Raw genomic sequence first — 22558 nt, forward strand, 5'->3', positions numbered from 1 at the left:
GATTCGTATAAAGCGAATCTGAAGTGAATGCTTATAAAAATAAAATGATTCTATCATTGGCTTCCGAGAGAGTTTTTATTAAGGTTTTTATCAGGGAATACGGCGTTTCATAAGATTATTCAAATTGAAAACACACTTATTTTTCTTTGATTATTAATTACATGTTAGCTGAATAGTTGGTTTCTGTGATACCGTAATATCGAGATATCCTCTATTTGGCTCACCTTAAAGCACGGAAGCACGAGTAAGTGGCGATAGAGTCCTCATGCCATTTATTTAACAATTTTATCTTACCTTGTAGCTATTGCAAGCCCTATGGCACTTCACTAGCTACTCCGCTACTTAAAAAATTCTTCCGTTTGAATAAACTACTCACGTTGTTGTTCTTGTTGTTGGCAATAGAGCAAAACTTCTTTTTTCATCAATTTTCAATTCTCCTTAAGACAAAAAATTGGTATGCGTTATCTTTTGTAGTATTGGCAATATAATACTTGAATATTGTGCACTGCAAAAAAAAAAAAAATCCATGCTGTTCGAATCATTAGTGGTTGGGGCTAGTATAAAAGACGTTTGCAAAAAATTTGCATTTATTAACACTTTATTAAAATTGTTAAGTTTGTGGCTTGGCTCAAAGCATGTATAAGATATGTTGTGCTTGATATAGAAGGACCCAGTTTAGCCAAGTCTCTAGCTCCGAACTCGATATGATTGTACAGACTGACAGATAGACAGAGAGGTGAGCAGTGCTAGATCAAGTAGTATGTTAAAAAGACTTGTATCTTAATCATTATTCTGCCAACATTATACGAGCACCGGATGCGCATTTAACTTCATATTTATTAAAAAATTTGACAACTGGTTTACTTTCAATGTTTGACTTCTAGAGAGAAGTAGATTGAAATTGCGTATTTGCAGTAGATCGGCTGAGAACTTGCTCGAACCGACTCCATCGATACGATTTTATTGTCTGCGTAGCAATAAATGATTCGCTATTGAATAATTCACGTCTAGCTTGCACATGCTTTACTCTCCTTACGCTCGCTTCCAAACTAAAAGGAGACTATATTTGGCTTGGTGGAATGCTCATCTTATTGTCAGTTTGCTCGCAAGGACTACATTTGCTGTGACCTGGTCAGTCGGCACGATATGTCTTTTACAACACTGACAGCCCATTGTTGTATCTAATGCAAATCAATATAAGAATTCGTCCCCATAACCGCTTCTATAAGGGCGATAGAGTGTTAAGCAAATCAATTGATAACGAATTATAAATCGAGAACGGGTATCAAACAGCCGAGTGCCCCAAAAATGTGTGTACCTCTGATCTCTTTCTCCTTTTTTACTTTTTGACCAATTCCGTTTGCGCTTTGTGCACTGAAACGTGCCGAAGACGTGTGAAAGAATACGAATCTGGCTAAACCTGAAGTCTTCACGATACTAAATAATTTATAATTTTTAGTTAATGAAGCAGGTTCCAGCGAATACCTGAGCTATATAATACCATTCAATAATCTTAAAAAAGAAAAAAAGAACACAATTTACAATTCTTGGGAACACGCACGAAGTTTCATTATTTGTTGAAGATTTCAGACTTCTCGTGGTGTTGTTGTAGTTGTTTGTAGCCTTAAAACATTTCGTATTGTTTTTACTGTGGCAATTAACACAAAAGCATTAATTAAGTTACGAACTAATGTCTTCTAGACAGCAGCTGCACTGACAGACAGCCAGACGACATGAATGAAGATGATTTGTTTAAAGCAACATGCGGAAAAGAGCTTAAAAATCATAGAAAAAACGATGAAGAGAGAAGAATTCCTCCCCGGGCAGACGGCCAGGCGGGCAGACAGACAGGCGGAATGGTTCGGTCCATGATCCGGACAAGGCTGCTTAACAAATTTTCAACATTTCAATGTTGAAATTCGTTATAAATGAATGAACATTGTAACGGACCAAATGTGCGTGGAGAGGACGGGCGGGTTGGGGGGCAGCTAGAGCTGGAGGGATAGTGGTCTAACTAAAAAAGGTTGTAGGCTATTTTAGCAACTGCCTGGGCCATGTTGCTAGATGCTGTCCGATGTGCGATGTCTGATGCCCGTTGTCTGTTGTCTGTTGTCTGTTGGCAGCTGGGTTGTTAGTTTTCCAGTTTTATTTAATGTATTTTTCGCTCTTATCTAAACACTTCAAAAAACGCGTAAGTAATAATGATGACCATGTTCGCAGCCATTGAGGTTTGCCATTAGCCAGCAAAACGCAAAAAAAAAAAAAAGCAGCTCGTAGGCATTTTGCTAATTGAGCAACGACAAGTTCGTGCATGCTATGTCAGTCTTTTGGTCAGGTTGAGAAATTGTGTTCATATTTCCGGTGTTTCGGCTATTTGCAGAACCAACGAAACAGGCAACTTTTACTTTCCCCCAAGGCAAATACAAGAGCAAAAAAATAAATACAATAAAACATAGACAACTCGGATCCAAGCCCCGGTATTTCGCTTCTTTCACGGCCATTAAAAGGCCACTACAACTACTATAGGCCCTAAATATAGTGAATATATGTATATGTATGTATATATTTCATGAAATATGTATATATACATATACCAAACGGTGCTTGTTGCCAACCAGAGTGAAGACACGCACTAAAATTGATATTCCATAAAACGAGCTGAAACACCAAGTTGCTTGCGCAATGTATTGAAATACACATACATATGTATGTATGTATATAAAAATATGCATGTACGTATATATGTATATTTAACTGTTTTATAATTCTGGCACGTTGCTTGGCTATTTTTTTTTTTTTTTTTAGTTTCTAATTTAGAAAAAATATGGTTTATTAAAATTTGCCATAAATAGGAATTTTGTAAGATGAAGTCTTAGCTGAATTGTATCTTAGGATCATATATAACTCTGGTATAAACAACAAAATGCTAAAAAAAATATACATACATATGTCGGATGAATTTAGTAAAAGTATGACTTTCATACAAAGTTTTCCTTTTGGAATCCGTGTTTCAGTCTTTGTGATTCAAAGATTTAAAGATAGTTAATGTAGAAGTGGAGACGAATTGAGTCCAAATCGAGTTGACTGAATAGTATTGATTATTGTAACAGAAGACACTATAGAGATATATTGCTTTTGCATACGTGTGAATGGGCAGGGCAAAGTTAAGATAGACCAGTATAAGTTGGAAGATTGGATTCAAATTTGGGTCGGGTGCACTAGCAAATATTTGTTTTCGATATTTTCCGCTTGATAAATCATATTACATTCACATCACATTACAACTGTAATTAAAGCTTATAACATATGTGCAGAAAACGACTTACATCAATTTAGGGCTCAAATCATTTTGATTTATCCATTGAATTGTCACTTCAAATATCTGTACAAATATAATTTGAAAGAATCGGTGATTGCTTTAATGCTCCACTACGATATTTAATGCATACACATATGTAAGTATACATTTATATGCATACATATGTATATGCATGTATGCTAAATAGTTCACCCTCCAATTAAAGGTAAACACAAATGCGTAAAAGAACAAATGGAAACGGAGAGGAGGAAAAGAAATCGAACTCGTTGTTGTTATCGGGTTTGACAGCCAATAGGGCGCGTAATAGGGTACTTGGGGGACTGGTAAATAAACGAATGAGTTTCTCACTTGATTAAGCAGATAGTGGAGTATGAAGTATAGGCTATTAAACAGCATGGTACGTTATCTCATTTAGAACATTACCACGCGTCCCATTCTGTCAATCATGCAAGAGCAATACCTGACAGCGGATAACGGAAGTAAACAATACACAGGTATGCTGAAAAACTGCGTCATCTTTTCGATAAATTTGTTTAATATACATAGCTATGTTAAAGCAATCCCTGCATGGATAAAAATTCAAAAAACGATTCGATTATTATTAAAACACGCTGAAGGTTCTACCGAGATTTGAACTCGGATCGCTGGATTCAAAGTCCAGAGTGCTAACCATTACACCATAGAACCAGTCGAATACCATCCGCCCAGAACTCACCAAAAGGCGAAGCGACGCAACAACGGCATCAGCGCTCAGCTATAAGTAGAATGCCGTTGGTGGCCTCAGTCAACGGCGGCAGTGGCAGATTCGTTTCAGGGCGCATTGCAAAACCACAGACAGAGAGGCAGAAGCAAAGGTAGCGACAGTGACAGCGGCAGAGGCAGGCGCAGAGAAAGGGATGAATGCCGCGACAGAGAGAGCGGCAGAGGCCGTAGCGGTTTCGCCTGCGATAAAGCAACCGAAATACGTATATACTTTGGATCATCACATATTCGAAATTAAGCGACGTATATTTGAAAGCCTCCCGAGCTCTAATTCGATTTCTGAATCAAGCCGATGTGAAGGCCCCAATGAAACGAATATACTGTAATGTAAATATATGTATAAAAGTATGTCTGTATATTACACATGCATACAAATGTATTTGTGATTAGCAGGACCAACTTACTAGGCAGTTATATATCTGTTTCACATATAAATGGATTAAATTGAGTGAATTCATTCAATGAAAGTTTTACCCTTTGCTCTGTTCATAAGTCTATGCACTCCATCATTCATTAACTAGTCATCATGCAGTCTGATTGAAATGTCAGTGGGCAACGGAACCGGTTAGCTTTTAGCGGATGATCCGTGCGGATGGGCAACCTGCTGTCTGCAGGTGCTGGCCTAGGGGGCCGGTTAAAGGTGTCGAGCGGTGATCGTCATGTCTAGACATTGACTGCTAATGACCTGGCCCCAAAGAGTCAACTCTGCTTGCTTTATCGTGGCAAATCCATTAGCCCCTTTTCTCTCATTTTCCTTAACTTTTCTTGCGGCGTCTGCGACTGCGACTGCGACTGCGACTGCGGCTGCGGCTGCTAACAGCGCACATATGAGTAGTTCACACACACACAGGCAGGCACACGCACACATACACTCTCACCATGACGCAATCGGTGGCTTGAAACGCTAATGTCTGGTCTTTAGTATGGGCCGCGCAGAAGTCTGGTTAAACATTCTTGGGAATTTTTTATTACAATGGCTGTGCCGCGGGATGGCCCGAACGTGTTGACAATTTGCTGCTTTCCAAGACCAAAGCCCATCAAAAGAAGAAGAAGAACTGGAGGGCAACAGAACGTAGTGTCAAGTGCGGCCAGTGAAGAGCTCTTGCGAAATGCTCGCAAAACCCATAAAACGTACGAACTATTGGAGTGCGTCTCTTCCTGGCTATGAGAAGGCTAGGAACGATCCCAAACGATCCACACCTGTGCGTAGATGTGCGTGTTTATGCGTGTGTCTGTGTGTGCTTGGCATTTGATTTGTCAATTTTTATGTATCGAGTGTTACGTGTCTGAATCTTCGGTTAGTGCTCAGCACCAAATTGGCCACCGGGCACGTGAGGGCCCTAAACCATAAGCCATTTGCATGCGAGCTTGGCTCCAACTCAATTTATTTGGTTGCTTTTTAATAGAGTCTAGACTTTGATATATGCTCACACTTCAACTGGAATTCAGGGCTATCATCTATCAAGCGGAGGTCTTTGATTCTGCCGCTTCTACTCGAGTGAACTCTATTCTTTTCTACTCTCTCTCTCTCTCTCTCTATATATATATATATATATATATATATATATATATATATATATATATATATATATATATATATATATATATATATATATATATATATATATATATATATCTTTGGTTATGACGCCGCTAATTTCAATTGGGTAGGATCACTATCAACCCTTTTGTTATAGCAAAATATTTAATAGCAACACTATGGAACTACAGTCTTTACTTAATTTTCCTTAGGATTTTATAAAACTAAAATACAATAGTGAATTTGAAATCAGTTCAACAAACATCTTATTTTTCGAGCACCTACTTAAGAAGTTCCTTGAGGATACCAATGCCACTTACATTTGTCTGTTAGGTATTGCTGCTATATTACCCTTCGCATCTGTGCATATCTACATATATGTATTTATGTAACTATAGCAATTTTCCACCCTTGTTTTTTTTGCCTTCAGTCTGATCCATGTTGTGCTTTTCATTGTTTATTGTGATTTTACGTCGCACATTCGGTGGCCCAATCCATATTTAATTCTCCATTTGGGTGTGTGTAAGTATGAGTGTGAGTGTTTGTTGAATACAATTTAATTGAAGCGCATAATTGACCCTCGTCAGGCTGTGAACGAAGTTCAATCAATGCGACTTCTAAGGGACAACACAGTTCCTTCCCTCTCTTTCTCTTAACTCTCGTTAAGGATTATAATTAGCTATTCTTTTGAAATATAGACAAAATATAATGGAAAATAAATTTTCAAAGTATTTTACCTACTTATGATATGGAGTGATAAATATATTGTTAAATAGTTTTTTTGCGTTTGATCTATAGCATTTTTATATGATGTTCCCAAATGTGTCATGAAAGTTTTAAGAGCTCAGTTTTTAAAGGATTTTTTGTCATAACTCTGGATAGGCATAGTAGAGATATACCCAAATATACTTATATATGTACATATATAAGAATACAGGAAGCACATCTTTTTTGATCTAGCTGCCATAGGAACGTATAAAAAAGAAATGGGATGTATTTTTGTGAAATTTAATTGTATTCCGAAATTTCTCTGTATATAAAAAATATTATTTTGCACTTTCAGACTATTTTTCCATGTACCCATCTTCTATTCCATACATATAAAATACAACAAGTAAGAAGGCTCTAGTCGAGACAGATACCCTGATCCCCCCAACTGATACTGTAAGCATTCTGCACTTCTTTTATGCACACATACATACACATTCATCCAAGCGCACGCGTAAGCCCGCGCTCTGCTATCTGCGCAGTAAGCAGCGACTGCGCTTGGGCTGCGCTGCAGTGTGGGCAATATGATGAAAATTTATTTGTTGAATAATTTAATTTCTAGACGTATAATCTTAATGAAACTTTCAGATAATCATAATGTTCAAATGTATCCACATTCCAAAGTCTCTAGTATATGAAATGCGTTTTTTACAAATTGGGGGCGGAGGGAGCGTTGTATCCAAAATCTGTAAATTACAAAATGTTTGTATTCATTATATATATACACAAGCAATCGGAGGTCTCCAGGTCTAAAAGTATTCAAATTAGGCTCAAAAAACAAAATCAATTTTTCGATTATTCTCGATAAAAAATTTGTCGGATGAATTCTCGAAAAAATAAGACAAACTTGTACTGCGTATGGTATACACGATTATGCATGCCAAATTTCAGCTCTATAGCTTTTGTATCTTCTGAAATCGACGCACTCATACGGACGGACGGACGGACGGACGGACGGAAAGCATTATATCAAATCAGCGCGTCGCCCTGATCAATAATATATATGTTTAATAGGGTATGCGATGATTCCTTCTGTCCGTTACATACTTTTTCACAAAACCATTAAACCCTGATTTCATTGGGTTCAAGGTATAAAAATCGATGATGATATTACAAAAAAATGTTTTTAAATATAAATGTAATCAATAATTAGTTTTGGCATCGATAGTTTAAACCTCAACTAAAATACTAAAATACTTAAATTAAATATAGAAAGTAAACGAAATGAATGTGAAGGTGCTCAAAATATGACTATAGTATAGTTGCTATATATTGGTAGTGTAATGAACTGTTGGCGTGAACCAATTGTAATACCTTCGAGTGGAGAGCTTCACACCTCCATATCAAATATTCGTTTAATTTTAAGCGACACCGAGGCTCCGATGCTAAGGCACTGATAACGTGAACTATTAAATATTTGATTGAATTTTATTTATTGCTATTACCATAAATTTTTTCTTATGCGTCTATTTCAGATAGACTTATTTACCGACCTTAGCGACCGTCCAAACGTCGACCGTTCGACTGACTGACAAATCGGAGCGATAAGACTGAAGTGCCTAAAAAACTTTCAAGAACTTAAGGGGTTTTTCTTGAATCACATTTTTAAAATCACGTTTCACATCCACTTCAACATTATTCCTAATCTATGTAATTGGAAAAAGTGCCTGCAAGCGGAACGCTTGTTGCTTAGCCAATTCTGCCATCTATGGAGCAAAGTTTTGCTTAAATTCCGATTTCCACCGTCACCGTTTAAACTGACTGATTATAACCAGGCTTGTTAAATGTTTTTACATTTGTTGTCTGCTAAGATTTTTTCCCATTTACGATTTAAGAAAGTTTCTCATCAATATGTAATATATATATTAGGCCGAAACACCTCCTAGAAAATATTACAACAATTACTTAACTACTCCATAATTAGTTATTATAATAGCTACTTAGCACAAGTTATTTAGCTTGTAAAATCTCTCCGCACAGCCCTTCGTAATTTCAACTCAAAGTTTTAATGAATAAAGGAAATAGTTTACTGAAACCATTTAACAGTAAATAAATAAATAAATGTAAATACATACATCCATATGCATAAATAAATATGTACATATGTATACCCATCATATACTGATAAAAAAAACTTTGTCGTGCCGGAATAATTTGCAATGCAGCTGAAGCTTTTACAGAGAATTCGTGTTACGATGATTAAGCGCACTTCACGTTGCTCTTGAGAAACTCCTCATCCTCCCACAAAGTTTAGCGAGTACATATCATATATTTGTATTCACACAAAAACGCTTTTATTTATAATGTTTGACTCTGAGGTCTAGCTAATAGCTGATTATATTTCTAATGGGAATGTATTTATTTCAACCGAACAATTCCGGGTAAGACCATTAAGTGCAAGCAAATAAAACTAGAAATATGTTTGTGCTGCAGCTATGAGGAAGTCAACTGTCGACTTTGTTAAGTTGCTTTCAATTATATTTATAATATGTAGATAGTATATATGTATGTATATATATATCGTCAGACATATGAAATCATTTAAGTCTTCGCATCTTCAATGGATTCAGTATGGAAACCTACTATATATACTGTTGAATATTAAATTTCATCACCATGTTTAGAAACACTCCTGTTGCAACATAAAGCAATAGTTTGCAACATTCTGAAATTCATTTTCATGCAAAAGCAACATCGATAGTCATGTTGACTGTCGCGACGCTAGTCTAGAAGCATTATGTGTCTGACGAATTTGACTAGCACGCATTGAATGTTGCTGCGTCTCGATCTGTCTTGTTGCGATTCTTGAGCTGTGTAGATCGATTGCTGTGCCCTTCCATCCATTTAAATAAGAACTCAAGAAAGTTACTTCACTGAGTTGCAAAGCAAATGACTTGAGCTGCTGCTACTCTACTGTACTTTGATAAGAAGGCAAGGATGGCAAGGACGACATCTAAGTTGGGTCTCTTGTTCTGATTGGACTTGGCAGTCAGGTAGAAAGACGCACAAATGAATAGCTGGCTGAGCAGTTGCTGCTTGGTTCAGGGACAGAGCTGTTCGGTTCCTAATAGAGTTCAACCACTCTTTCTTGGGTTTTGTCATTGTCTTTTTCTTTATTTGATTTCTTTAGGCATAACTATAGGGGTTTTTTCTTAATGTATTTTATTGAATGTATGAAAAGCTCTTCCTTTTGATGCAAAATATTTTTCGGCATGGTATTTTTTTCTTTTCTTTTTTCGGGTTTGTTTTTGTCCTTTGGCATTTCAGGTAAGCCTCAGAACATTTATTGTTTTGGCTCGACTGTTAAGGCATTTTTGGTTTTGAATTTCAGCTTAATGCGCATCTTAATTGGTGTCTCAGAAGCCTTGGCGGAGCTGTACCGAGCCAACAAATACGTGACTAAGGCAAAGTTTATATAAGTGTATATCTCTATATATGTCTAAAAATGCGTAGCTCGTATTGTCAGTTCGTTTGATCATCATCTCACAACGGAACATATTAAAAATGCTTTTCAATGCTGTCGCCAAGCCTTGCCCGGTCCGTGGGGCGTTTTCATGTCGTTAAGTGGGAACGTCTCTCAATTTCATTTCGAATGCGAAATACTTTGTGTAACTGAAATGAGTTCAAATGTGACGAAAAAAAAATACTAATACTTCCATATAGATAGACCAAAAATATACACTTTAACAATAGAGACTTTTGTAGTTATAGTGAACAATTCTTTTCTGCTGCCATTTCTACTTCATTATTAATTAAATGCTTATCAACACTTTAAATCATTGTGTGACATTATTGACATTAAATGGAATTATTTCAGAACTACTCACACGTGCCTGATATCTAACAAAACAAAATATTTGTAAGATTATCAAAGCCGACTTGACCGGGGACTTTTTATTTCTATGTATGTATGTCTCCAAAACAAGTGGAAATTACGTGTAATAGCTCTTTAATTGGAAAAGGGGCGAGACTAAAAGAAGTAGTTACAATTGTATACTCAAACGATCAATAGCTAACCAATTGAACGAGTTATAAACAACAGTTCATACACATAAATTGTCAGTTTCCTCACGGAAAGAATGCATAGAGCGTATATTCTAGTCGATCAGTTCAGACAGTTCAAACATTGTCTTGTTATAAACGATACTAGGCACATACATATATACATAGATATTAGCTACAGGTGTAACGATTTTTGCTATATCTCATTTTGCTCGTTTCCAGAGGCTCGTCTTGAGGAATCTGCGTATTATCATATATCTGTATGAATATTTCAGATCCGAAACTAGTTTGAGCAAAAGTAAAACAAAAATTTTAATGTGACACTCATGGCGATTTAGCTAATTTAATTAATGCGTTTATTTTAGTTAAAATTTTGCTTTGTATGCCCATAACGATTATTATTAACATTTTATGTATTCTTTTTGTTGGTTTTTGTTTATTTATTTATTTATATTTTTGTTGATTGTGATATTTTACTCGTAGATTCATTTAGCACATACATAGATGGGCTGCCGAAAAACGAGAAAAATTCCGTAATATTTATTGTCATCTCGTAGTCGGCAACTGCTTGAATATGGCATCATCTCAACTGATGATATCAAGAGCCCAGCTTCCAAACTTGTTTTCTAACTGTCTCTGCCCGGCTAATGACGCCGCCGTTGGCCCGTGCGACTTTCATGCATATGCTTAGTGGATCGCTTATTGAATAGAGCGCCGAGCAGGTGCCACAGGTGACCGGCCGCAGGTGAATCGCGGACAGCACAGGGTACAGGTGATCGGGCCCGGAATAATGCTACCATCTTCGATCTGATTGTCTGAGTCGAACTCGAACTCGAACTCGATGTCTGGTATGCTAATTCTACATGCGGCAAATCAAATAAACATTCAAATATGAATTAACCTAATCAATGCAAATGGTTCGCACTAATTTAGCAGTTTCCTTTATAGTTTCATGTTTCGTGTTTCGTGCTTCATATTTCGTGTTTTGTGTTTAGTGTTTAGTGTTCAGTATTTGGTTTCGCCTCAACCGTTCCAATAACAAACCGTGTCCACATCGCAGTTCCAGTTTGTTTCGGCTTGCTTCAAAAAATTCGACTTCCGTGTTTGCCAACACATTGCATTCTGGCCATAAAAAATTATCTACGAGCATATACATATGTACATACAAATGTACATTGATCATATACATATGTATAAGCATACATACATTTGCATGTATGTATGTGTATGGCATATTATATGTGTATGCATATTTCTAAGTAGCATGTGGGCATCTGCTCGTTAACATGCCACTCATAATGACTCCCGGGCCGCGGAAATGTTTGGCCAAATCGCCTCAGCCACAATTAACAAGTTCTTATTGCCTGACTGGACTTATGGCTTATGCTAATTGGAATTGCAGCCTGGCTTGGATAGGGGTAGGGCTGCGGCTGGGGCTGGGGCTGGGGCTGGGGCTGCGGCTGATGCCGATGTCGGGCACATTGATCCCACTTCTTGACAACTGGCACCCCTCACCAAGCAGCCCCCAGACCAACCGGACCCTGCGCCTTGTGAGTGATGAATGCAAGTGTTGAATTCATCACATACATACATACATACATATGTATCCATATATGTATTTTGGCAACACTTACTACTCATTCATTCGTAATTTGAGCGGCACATGTATACACGTGCATACCTATATGTAGTATGTCTTGAAAGTCAATCAGGCATTTATGATAATTAGCATAAAGTTAGATAGATACTACTCAGCTTGCTTGTCACACAATGTTAGACTCTGTTATCATTAAAAACTTGACATCCAGAGTCTGAGAAATATGAATTGAGTGTATTAGAGTTGGAGGGTAAATATACATATATACATGAATACATACACACATATACATACATATGTATAAAATCAGGTTTTTCAAAATGTAGCAAAATGTAAATTGTTTTCTTATACATTTATTAAATATTTCTTTTGTATATAATATATTAAGATTAGTCTCAATTTTGATTCAAATTAATAGGAGCCAAAAATAAAATGGCAGCAGATTTATCACAGAAATCACAAAGATTCCCAATTCTTACAGCTTTCAATTTATTGTTTTCTGAACTAATTGCGGATTGCTGATTTAGGGCGTAAGACATACAATGTACATATACATGACATATGCATATACATATATGTACATGCATACATACATATGTATTTATGCATGTATGTATTTAGTATACATTCATTATTAGTATACACATAATATATGTACCTACATACATATACAATATGCATGTTATTTGCCTGCCAAGTCACAAATGCAATTAATTAAATTGAACACCCACCCCATAAAAAACATATACATACATATAAATAAATAAATACAAAATCCACTTTAACTACTTTTACTAGAAGTACATGCATACGTATGAATACATTCTTAAATTTGATTATTCCCTGTAGTACTGGAGGTGGCGATTGACCATAGTTGAACTACCTTCCCCACTAGTCATTACATGGGTACTTACTTGACTGACCCTATGGTAAGCGAACGCCGAACCACCGAGCAACAAACTATAGGCATGAAACGGCAGAAAACATAAACGAAAAAAAACGGTACTATCATCACATATGTACATGTATATTTTTTGTGTTTTGCGAGTCCATAATGTCCATAATGAAAGCAAAAAACAATCTTCGCTTTCTGTCGCTGTTCCCTTCATAATTTACAAGAACAATTGCAATGGAAGTACCGTTTGTTTTCGTTTATGCTTTGTGCTCTTCCTCGTTGTTCGAAGGCTGCTGCGTTCGCCCGTTGAGCAAGTTGAGTGAAGTTTTGAAACAAAAAACAAACGTAAATATTAACACATATTTACATACATATGTACATGCAATTGCAACAAAATTTTAACAAATTAAAATATTGAAAAGCCATAATTTAGCTCGAAGTCCTTGTAGAAGCTTCTTCCGAGCAGACTGCCACTATAAAAGGACTTACAAAGCAGCACGGACAAGGACAAAAAGTGGCTAAACAATTTCCTATCCAGACCGTAGAAGCCCTTAAGAAAATAACACAGAATCAATTGTTTCTTAAATTCTAATTCATACTTTGTTTACAGATTGATGCGATTAGGATCCATATTATGGCTGGGGGGATTTTGAAAAACCTTAAAAATCTTATGGCTAATCCGGTTGTGTTAGCCTACAATGTTAATGGCGTTCAAGGCAAAGCTGCCTTGAAAGAAGAGAGCGCTTTCTATGACGTATTAATTGGTAAGTATTATTTAATTCATTGCCGATTTAATTACAAAATTTAATCTTCACATTTGTTCCCTAGATGCAATAAATCTGGTTGATGGCAGTGGATCGGCCGAAAAACAACTTAGGAAGGCCATGCAGCTGCAGAAAAAGCGCTTTTTTAAAAATACAAGCGTCAAAAAAGAAAAAAAAATTTTAATGAAATAATATAAATTAATATAATATAGAAAAAAATGTATTTTGAAAAAAAAAAAAAAAAAAATTATACCCTCCGAGACTGGACTTGTCCCGGACTTTGAGGACGGATGGCAGCCCTAGCATTATGCAGCATGTACAGCAGCTCACAGCTTATTTATAATTATTTGTTAATTCAGAAAGTGGAACAAATTAGGGCATCCATAAATTTCATGCAAACAATATTTAGCAATAATTGTTCGCCAAATAAAGCAAGTGAGAGTGCTCTAGTCACGACTGCTCGACTGGGAAATACCCTGAACCCTGCAATGAACTAATATTCCAATAATTCTGTAATCATTCTCTGCTAACTGATCAGCTAGCAGCGACGACGCCCAGGCTTTGCTCTGCATTCATAGTGTACGCTCCCACGCTAAATGGAACTACATACATACATATGTATGTATGTATGTATAATGTATGTACGTGCCTGCATGTGGACAATTGTGTTGTGACTCAGACCGCCAATCAAACAGTTTTATGCATGTACATATGTATGTATGTATGTATGTACACACATATGTTAAATATATTTATGTACATACATACATACACATGTGCAGATAGTCTACATGTTTTTGTTTTCTGATGAATATCAGAATGATTATGTGCTACATAGGTATGCACAGATACATATACATACATACATACATATGTACATATGTACATATGTATTTATAATATGGATAAAAACGAAAGCGTGTTATTAACAGCTTTCTGTGGCTGCAATGATCGTCATGCTCAGTCGATGCGCCATTATTGATTTTGGAGGCATGCAATATCAAGAAGAAGACGAGTAAACACGATAACAAGCCAACAGTTGCTAAAACTGTGATTTCTTTCTCTGTATTTATGTCTATAAAATATGTAAACGAATAACGCCTTTCGCGGTAATTTAAGGCATTTGTGTACAAAAGTATTTTGTTAAGATTCGTAAACAAATCACGTACAACAACAAACCGCAGCAAAGCAGCGCAACGCAGCACAGCGCAACAGCATCGCCTTGCGCTGCAAAAATCGATTCAAATCGCAGAGCTTTCGGAACGCGCTGGGAACAAAACACACAAATATGTCTGCGTGTACACACAAATGAATATACATACATATATGTATGTACATTAAGCAAACGTATGTATGTATCAATGGTTATATGCATATGTTTTTATACATACATACACACATATGTATGTGTCTATGTATGTATACTTAGCGTTGCGTTGCTAGCTGCGTTGGCGTTCTTGGATTGTGAGCGGACTCTTTCGCGCGCTCTTTAGTAGAAGCGGCACTTTGATTTTGTCATTACCTCTGCGACCCATACATATGTATATAATACATGTTGTATGTATGTATGTACAAACATACATATACATAACAGTTAGAAATCATGCATATGTATGTATGTATACTATACCTACAATATATGTATGTATGTGCATACGACCCCAGGTAATCATGTAATTACTTATACATAGCTGTTGGCTTTAGTATAGGGTACTTCGTTGTCTGCATAAAAATAGTCTGATGTCTTATGGAACATACATACTCCACTTCGCATTCATTAGCCATATTCGTGCCAGTGCGCTTTGCAGTGTTCGTACAGCGTCTGACGCTACCGTCAGCTGCGGGTCCATTTTGCATGAATATGTCACCACTGATGCCTTTTTAGCTTATTTCCCGCCAGATCAGGATTTCTTCCGGTAATTCTACATTGCAATGTATTGATAGAAATTTGGAAAAACTTTTTAAGGCTTTTTCTATTCATTTTATATGTTCTTAATATCAAATTTAAGTGTTATGTTAAACTATTTAGCTAAAACTTATCTAATAAAATGAAATGAAATCAAACAATAAATATACGAATACACATTTATGCCTGCAAAATTGCCTTCCGATCACTATAAAGCTTTTCTGGTCGCCTTTATAGCTACATCTGGCTTTTTATACTCTGGAAAAAAAGCAACACTGTATGTGACGCGTCATCGCCGTCCGTTTTTTTTTTTTTTTGTCTCGCCTTCTACTATTCATTGTTGCTCTTGTTTCTTGCTTGTGGCTGCTGCTCTTTTTTTTGCTCTTTATACCCTGAACCCATTGAAAACGGAAAATCAGGGTATAGTGGTTTTGCTGACATGTGTGTAACAATCAGAAGGAGGCGTGGCAGACCCCACAAAGCATACATATGTATGTATGTATATTCTCTCAGCTCGTCGCCGTGAGTCCTGTCCTTCTGATCTCAGAAGTTATGCGATCTACATACATATGTATATAGCGCAAATATCGTGTATATATATCCAAAAATCGTTAACTTATTCTGATATTTTTTATCTATTAAAAACCTTATCGGAAATAGGTTATAAAATTATATATCCTACTGTGTGTGTGACTGTATATTGCAAGCAGAGAAGAAGCGAATCTTTATTGAAATATCAGGTTCAGGGAATCTTGTAGTCGAGCAGTCGAGCAGTCGAGCAGTCTCGACTAGCGCTTTCTTACTTGTTTATTTTTTTGTATTTTATTATTTTTGTTTTTTTTTTATCGGTCCTCTTGAAAAAAATGCCGGCCGGCGTTTTTAACCGACTGCGACTGAGACAGCGATCACGACTTGGCCTCGGCCGCGGGGCAACGGCAAACTGCGATTGACTCACAGTATGTTTAGCCATATGTACATGCATTCATATGGATGAATGCATGTGTGTGAGTTTGCAAGTATGTACACTGCAGGTTTTTGAACTTGGAAAGGCACATACACACATACGCAGCATACGCTGACACGAGTAGCGTCTGCGGCGGCGCATTGGCGTGCCGTTTGCATTTGCAGTTTGCGCGTGTTCGCTCTTAGCTGTTGTCTTCTGTTAGTTCGCTTTTATTTTGTTTTCGTTTGCGTTGAATTTGTATATAAACACAGACACACACACACACACACACACACACACACACACACACACACACACACACACACACACACACACACACACACACACACACACACACACACACACACACACACACAGACACACACAGACACACACATATATATATATATATATATATATATATATATATATATATATATATATATATAAGAAGTCACCATATACACATTTATAGATATGTATTTCTATATATATATATATATATATATATATATATATATATATATAGAAATACATATATATATATATATATATATATATATATGTATTTCTATATATATATATATATATATATATATATATATATATAGAAATACATATCTATAAATGTGTATATGGTGACTTCTTCCTTTCTCGCTCTTTTCCTGTTTTATACTTTTTACCTTCTTTGTTGGACATTTTTGAAATGCTTTTGCGGTTACTTCTTTCGCTAGCTTTAATTTTTCTTATCTTTGCCGATACGATATTTCCTCTGCCGTTGTCGCTGTCGCAGCGCAGTCGCAGTCCCATCGATGGTCTCTCTCGCCAACAATATGGATTTGTCGGCAATCTACATATGTACATACATACATACATCTGTCGTATGTTGTATGTATGTATGTACATATGTACACATGATGTATATACAAAGACGCTCCGGGCATGCTTACTTGGATGGCTGCGACTGTGATTGGGACTGGAGTTGAGGAGGACGCGTCACATCGCGACGCCGAAGCCGACACTAACACCGAAGTCGAAACCAAAGTCGAAGCATTGAATGGCTCTGAGAACATCATAAAAACGTTCCTAAAATCCACACACACTCAACTGCCAATTAATTAAAATGCATAAATTATTGCCGTTCGCTCCAGCCCCTGTTCTGCACTGCTCGCTGCGCCTTTCTGCTCATTTGTTGTCGCTTTTTATGGCGCCGTTTCATTAGTACAACGAGTTCCTGCTAGTTCCCTTTGCCATTCACAACTCGGCGTCCGCCTTATGGCACTCTCGACGCCCAAAAGCAGACAACGTAAAGCGCGTTTCGCCAACCAGATGCAAGCAGTGAACTGCGCATGTGTGTGTGCGTACGCGTGTGTCCATGTGCGCGTGCGTGCCTGCGCTTAAGGAACTCGTAAATCTAGAAACCAATCTGAAAGATTTAATCAGCAAATATACAAATATTAAATAATACATACATTATCACATATATGTACATATATAAACATTCATTCTGCGAAGTCATTGATATAAGGAAAATATTACGAAAAGCTGTGCAGCGTTAATTCTAGAAAAATCGGCAATCGCCGACTAGGATTAACATTAAATTTGTCTGCAATAGGGAGCCCTATTTTAGTTGACGCTAATTCCATATACATATGTGAGTTCTTGATGAGGCGTCGATTAAGCCAACTTTGTCAGCTTGTCTGGCTCGGAACTGGTTCAGAACCGGCTCGCTTCAGCATTGGCTATTCCTGCTCAATGGCTCATCATTTGCTATAAATTTGCCTTGAATTGTTGCCGGCTGTCTCTGTAGCCGCCGCCCGGAGCAAGAGCGGGTGCGAGGGCTGAAAGAAGGAAGGGAAGAAAACACTTAATTTTTTGACAAAACAATTAATGTTTATTTTTGTGCATTTTAATTTGCCAACATTAATTGCAAGTTTATTGAGCCGCCGCCGCCGCCGTCGCAGCCGTCGCTTGAGCCGTTGTTGAGCCAATGAACCAGACGCGTTAGCCTTGAGCAGGGCGAAACAAAAGATCAAATGACGCTGCTCATCAGTTGGTAGTTAGGTTGGGTAAGTTCTTTAGGATTTGGCCGTCAGCGTCATGGCCATTAGCATAATGAAGGCGGAGTTGGCCAGCAAGTTGAAGTGGACCCCGAGGCCCTCCCAGTAATAGTCGAACATGACGGATCCGTAGCGCGCTCCGAAGGCGATGGCCGCCATGCCCCCATAGATATTACTCGACTGATTGACGCCCAGGAATAGCAGCGACACCACATTGCCGAGCAGCGTGAGATCCTTAAGTGTCAACGTCGAAGTGTCCTCGATGTCGCGCCACTTGGCCACCAAATCGAAGGTGAGCGGCACCAAGAAGCAGCCGTGCGCCATGGCCAAGTGCGGGCTCGAGGACTTCAAGTAGAGCTCAATGTTGGTCAATGGCAGCGGCACCAGCTCCATAATACCGGAAGTTATCTGACGCAATCGATTGCACTCATCGTCATCATTGTTCGCCGCCCGCACCACGCCCAGCAGCCCATGGACCAGACTCAACGCCGCCGCCGCGTAGCCATAGGGCGTCTGCAGTGGATGCAGCGTGTACATTGCATAGCCGGAGCTGACCACCAGCAAGCTGTTGAACAGCGCGTCCATGAAGAGCATCTTCGACTGGGTAGTTTTCGTTCGTATCTGTTACCGACCCCCGCTTCAGATTGCCACTCCGATCCTGATCCTGGCTAGCGCTGTTCGACTTTCCGTTTTATGCAAGATCAATTGATATTGCTATTGTTGTCGATGATGCTGTTGCAGCTATTGTTGTTCTTAGTGCGACAATCGGTTCATTCTAACTGCTTGGAAATCCCTAGCCTTGCAGTCTGAACTGTCCTCGAGTGGTTTGTCCTTTTGCTATTTTTTTAGATTATTTTTCCTAACTAATCGTCGTTTCCGTGTCCTTTGCAGTTGATTTTTTTTTATTTGGACTGTTCGGTGAACGAGCACGGCAAATTTTGTGTTATTGAAAATGTTTCAGCCACATGTTTGACTGTTATGACAGCTTTATCAAAGCTGTCTCTCTCTATCTCTCTCCTTCTCACTTTCTCTCCCTCCCTCCTTTGATGGTCTCATTTCCGCCAGACACGCAACCATGAGTGTCAACAACAACAATAGCAATGTCCCACTGGACGCTGTGGCCGAGAGTATCCGACTGGCAGATACCGCGCACTAACTTCCACTATTGTCATTCAAACTTGGATCAGGCTATTGTAGCTCTTTCCTAAGCTACAGCTTGAGAGATTAGGACATTACAGAAACCTAAGTTCTTTTCTAATATCCAGAGTTGATGGCTTGGGACATCAGGTTGAGATACTGACCTTTATCCACAATGGTAGTCTTTAACGTTGACGGACAGACGATTGATCAAAGGGTGTAGTTCGATTGACTCAGCTTGTCAGGCTGATCCAAGGCTGTACCCTCTCTAGCCTTTATATCTTCTGAGATAGACGCGTTCATACATATGGACGGACAGGGCCAAACCGACTCAACTCGTTGCCCGGATCAAGAATATATATGCTTTGTGGGGTCTGCCACGCCCCCTTTTGCCTGTTATATACTTTCAACAAAACCATTATACCTCATTAGAGGCGTGACAAATCAGATAAAACTGTATCTCCTAGAGTTTTTAAGCTAGAACGTGAAATTTTGCACGTGAGCTAATGTTGTAATTCTATAAACATTGATGAAAAAATAAATGCCTTTTAGGGGCGTGGCAAATTTAACCTGAAGAGATAGTGATTTTTTAAATTCTACTACTAGAAGCTTCAAATTTGGTTGGAGCGTAAGCATCCAAATTTTGCAGCTAGGTTACGGCTAGCTTGTTCCATGAGCTGGCCAAAATCGACGCCCAGTAGGGGCGTGGCAAATCGAAACTGAGCTTGATACAGTATTAGAGCTAAACTTGACCACTTAATTGCTTATGGGGTGTGAATGAGTATTCTGCAACGTTCTTACTTGTTTGTTGTTGCTTCCTTCAGAGTATTTATCTCTTATGTTCTGATTTGCTTTTCATGTGATGGCTGAATGCACCTAAGTTTTGCAAACTTGTAAGTATATTGTACTTTATTTAGTTTTTTAAGTTCAGTTTAGTTTTGTGTTATGTCCGTATCGGAAAATGCATTTTCCGATATGTCAGAAATCATATTAGTAAGAGGTATATATTTGGAATATAGATTCGAGTTGACCATCCAAGATCAAAGGAACGATTAAAGGAACACAACAAGCCCTCGGATACGGTCAATAATGGCTTTGCACGCTGCTTATGTCAGATATAATCGTGTCCGGCTTTCTTCACGAGAACAATCTTTTGGTTGCCTGAATTGATAACGTCGGGAAGCTGAAGCTACGTGCGCTACGTGCGTCTGTTATTTCAATATTATTACTATGTATTATTATACCCTGAACCCATTGAAAATGGGAAATCAGGGTATAATGGCTATGTGAAAAGTATGTAATAGGCAGAAGGAACCATCGCAGACCCCATAAAGTATATTGGGAAATCAGCGTATAATGTTTTTGTGGATATGTATGTCGAAGACCCCGTAAACCATATATGTGAGTATATACTGGACCAGAGCGACAAGCTCAGTCGATATAGCCTTGTCCGTCGCTCCGTATGAGCGCCGAGATCTCTGAAACTACATATGTATATAAAAGGTAAGCACTTGAATTTTTGCGTGCGTACAACTCATACGATTTCTTTTTGATCGAGAATAATAGATAAGTTGATTTCAATTTTTAAGATTAAGACTTATGAATACACAGATTTTGTGATTTACGTGTATTAGATACCACGCCCCCTTCGCCCGCAATTTGAAAAAAAAAAATCAGTTTACTGAGTACTAGAGACTTATGCTTTGGAATATACACATATTTGAACAGTGTGATCACATTCTATCTTAAGAAAGTCTCGCTACAAAAGAAATTATGCAACAATGAAATTCTCAAAATATTGACCACACTGCAGCCCAGCGCAGTCGCTTCTCACTGAGCAGTTACATATGCGTGCATGTGTCTTTGTATGTGTGTTTTTATACCCTCAACCCATTGAAAATGGGAAATCAGGGTATAATGGTTTTGTTGAAATGTATGTAACAGGCAGAAGGAGGCGTGGCAGACCCCACAAAGTATATATATTCTTGATCAGGGCGATGAGCTGAGTCGATTTAGCCCTGTCCGTCTCTCTGTCCGTCCGTCCGTCTGTCCGTCTGTCCGTATGTATGAACGCGTCGATCTCAGAAGATATAAGAGCTAGAGACTTCAACTTACGCGCATATCGAGTTTATCACTAAAAAACGATGACTCATTCCGATACTTTTTTATCGATAAAAAACCTTATCGAAGATCACTTAAAAAAATTATATCTCCTACATCTTTCAAGCTAGAGTCTCCAAATTTAAAACGTATATTAAGATGTATTTTAGACAATTTCGGTTTTTGTTAAAATTTACCCCCCATCCCTAAATCCACTCCTCACCCTCATCTTTGTAAAAGTCGTATATCAAATACTGAAGATTTGTGCTTCGGTATACACATACATTTAAACATCATGATTACGTTCTGAAAGTTTCATTACGATCGTACGTCTAGAAATTAAATTATTCAACAAATAAGTTCTCATTATATTTCCAACACCGCAGCGCAACCAAAGCGCAAACGCCTGTATATGCGTGTGTGTGTGTGCGTGTATTTGTTTGTATGCGTTTTTTTTTTTTTTTTTTTTTTTTTTATTCTTTTATTAACAGTTTTTTATAATAATACAGGATGCAAGTTGCGTGGTGGCTAGGATAGTGCGCGATGCTTGCGGGACGGCCGTAAAGCATTGCTTCGCAAGCACTGTGCGCTACCTTAGCCTGGGGCAGCTCGACTTCTCATTCGGTCGACTCTGCGGAGCTCCATCATCACTGTGGCCGCGAAGGTGCTTGTTAGTTCCCAAGCTTCCTCCGATTTCAGCATGGTGCTGACCATGGTGTCTGCTCTAATGGAGTGGCCCACTGCCTCTTTCAGACGACGCCTATC

The 22558-nt window shown here is 38.0% G+C and overlaps 1 protein-coding gene and 1 non-coding gene across 2 annotated transcripts; both read right to left on the reverse strand.

Annotated features, from left to right (window-relative positions):
• Positions 1–3934: 3934 nt before the first annotated feature.
• Positions 3935–4006, reverse strand: TRNAQ-UUG (transfer RNA glutamine (anticodon UUG)). Its single transcript has one exon. It is a non-coding gene; the product is annotated as a tRNA-Gln (tRNA).
• Positions 4007–18367: 14361 nt separating this feature from the next.
• Positions 18368–19564, reverse strand: LOC108655451 (uncharacterized). Its single transcript, XM_018107166.3, has one exon. It carries the CDS (start codon positions 19148–19150, stop codon positions 18575–18577), a length of 576 nt encoding a protein of 191 aa, XP_017962655.1. The 5' UTR covers positions 19151–19564; the 3' UTR covers positions 18368–18574.
• Positions 19565–22558: the final 2994 nt, after the last annotated feature.

The sequence above is a fragment of the Drosophila navojoa genome, chromosome X (assembly GCF_054131105.1).
Source record: "Drosophila navojoa isolate 15081-1374.11 chromosome X, UAZ_NAV_1.0, whole genome shotgun sequence".
In the NCBI taxonomy this organism is placed as follows: domain Eukaryota; kingdom Metazoa; phylum Arthropoda; class Insecta; order Diptera; family Drosophilidae; genus Drosophila; species Drosophila navojoa.

Bases quoted from the DNA above. Each gene is read 5' to 3' on its own strand.
- LOC108655451 (XM_018107166.3), bottom strand. From the start codon at position 19,150: ATGCTCTTCATGGACGCGCTGTTCAACAGCTTGCTGGTGGTCAGCTCC.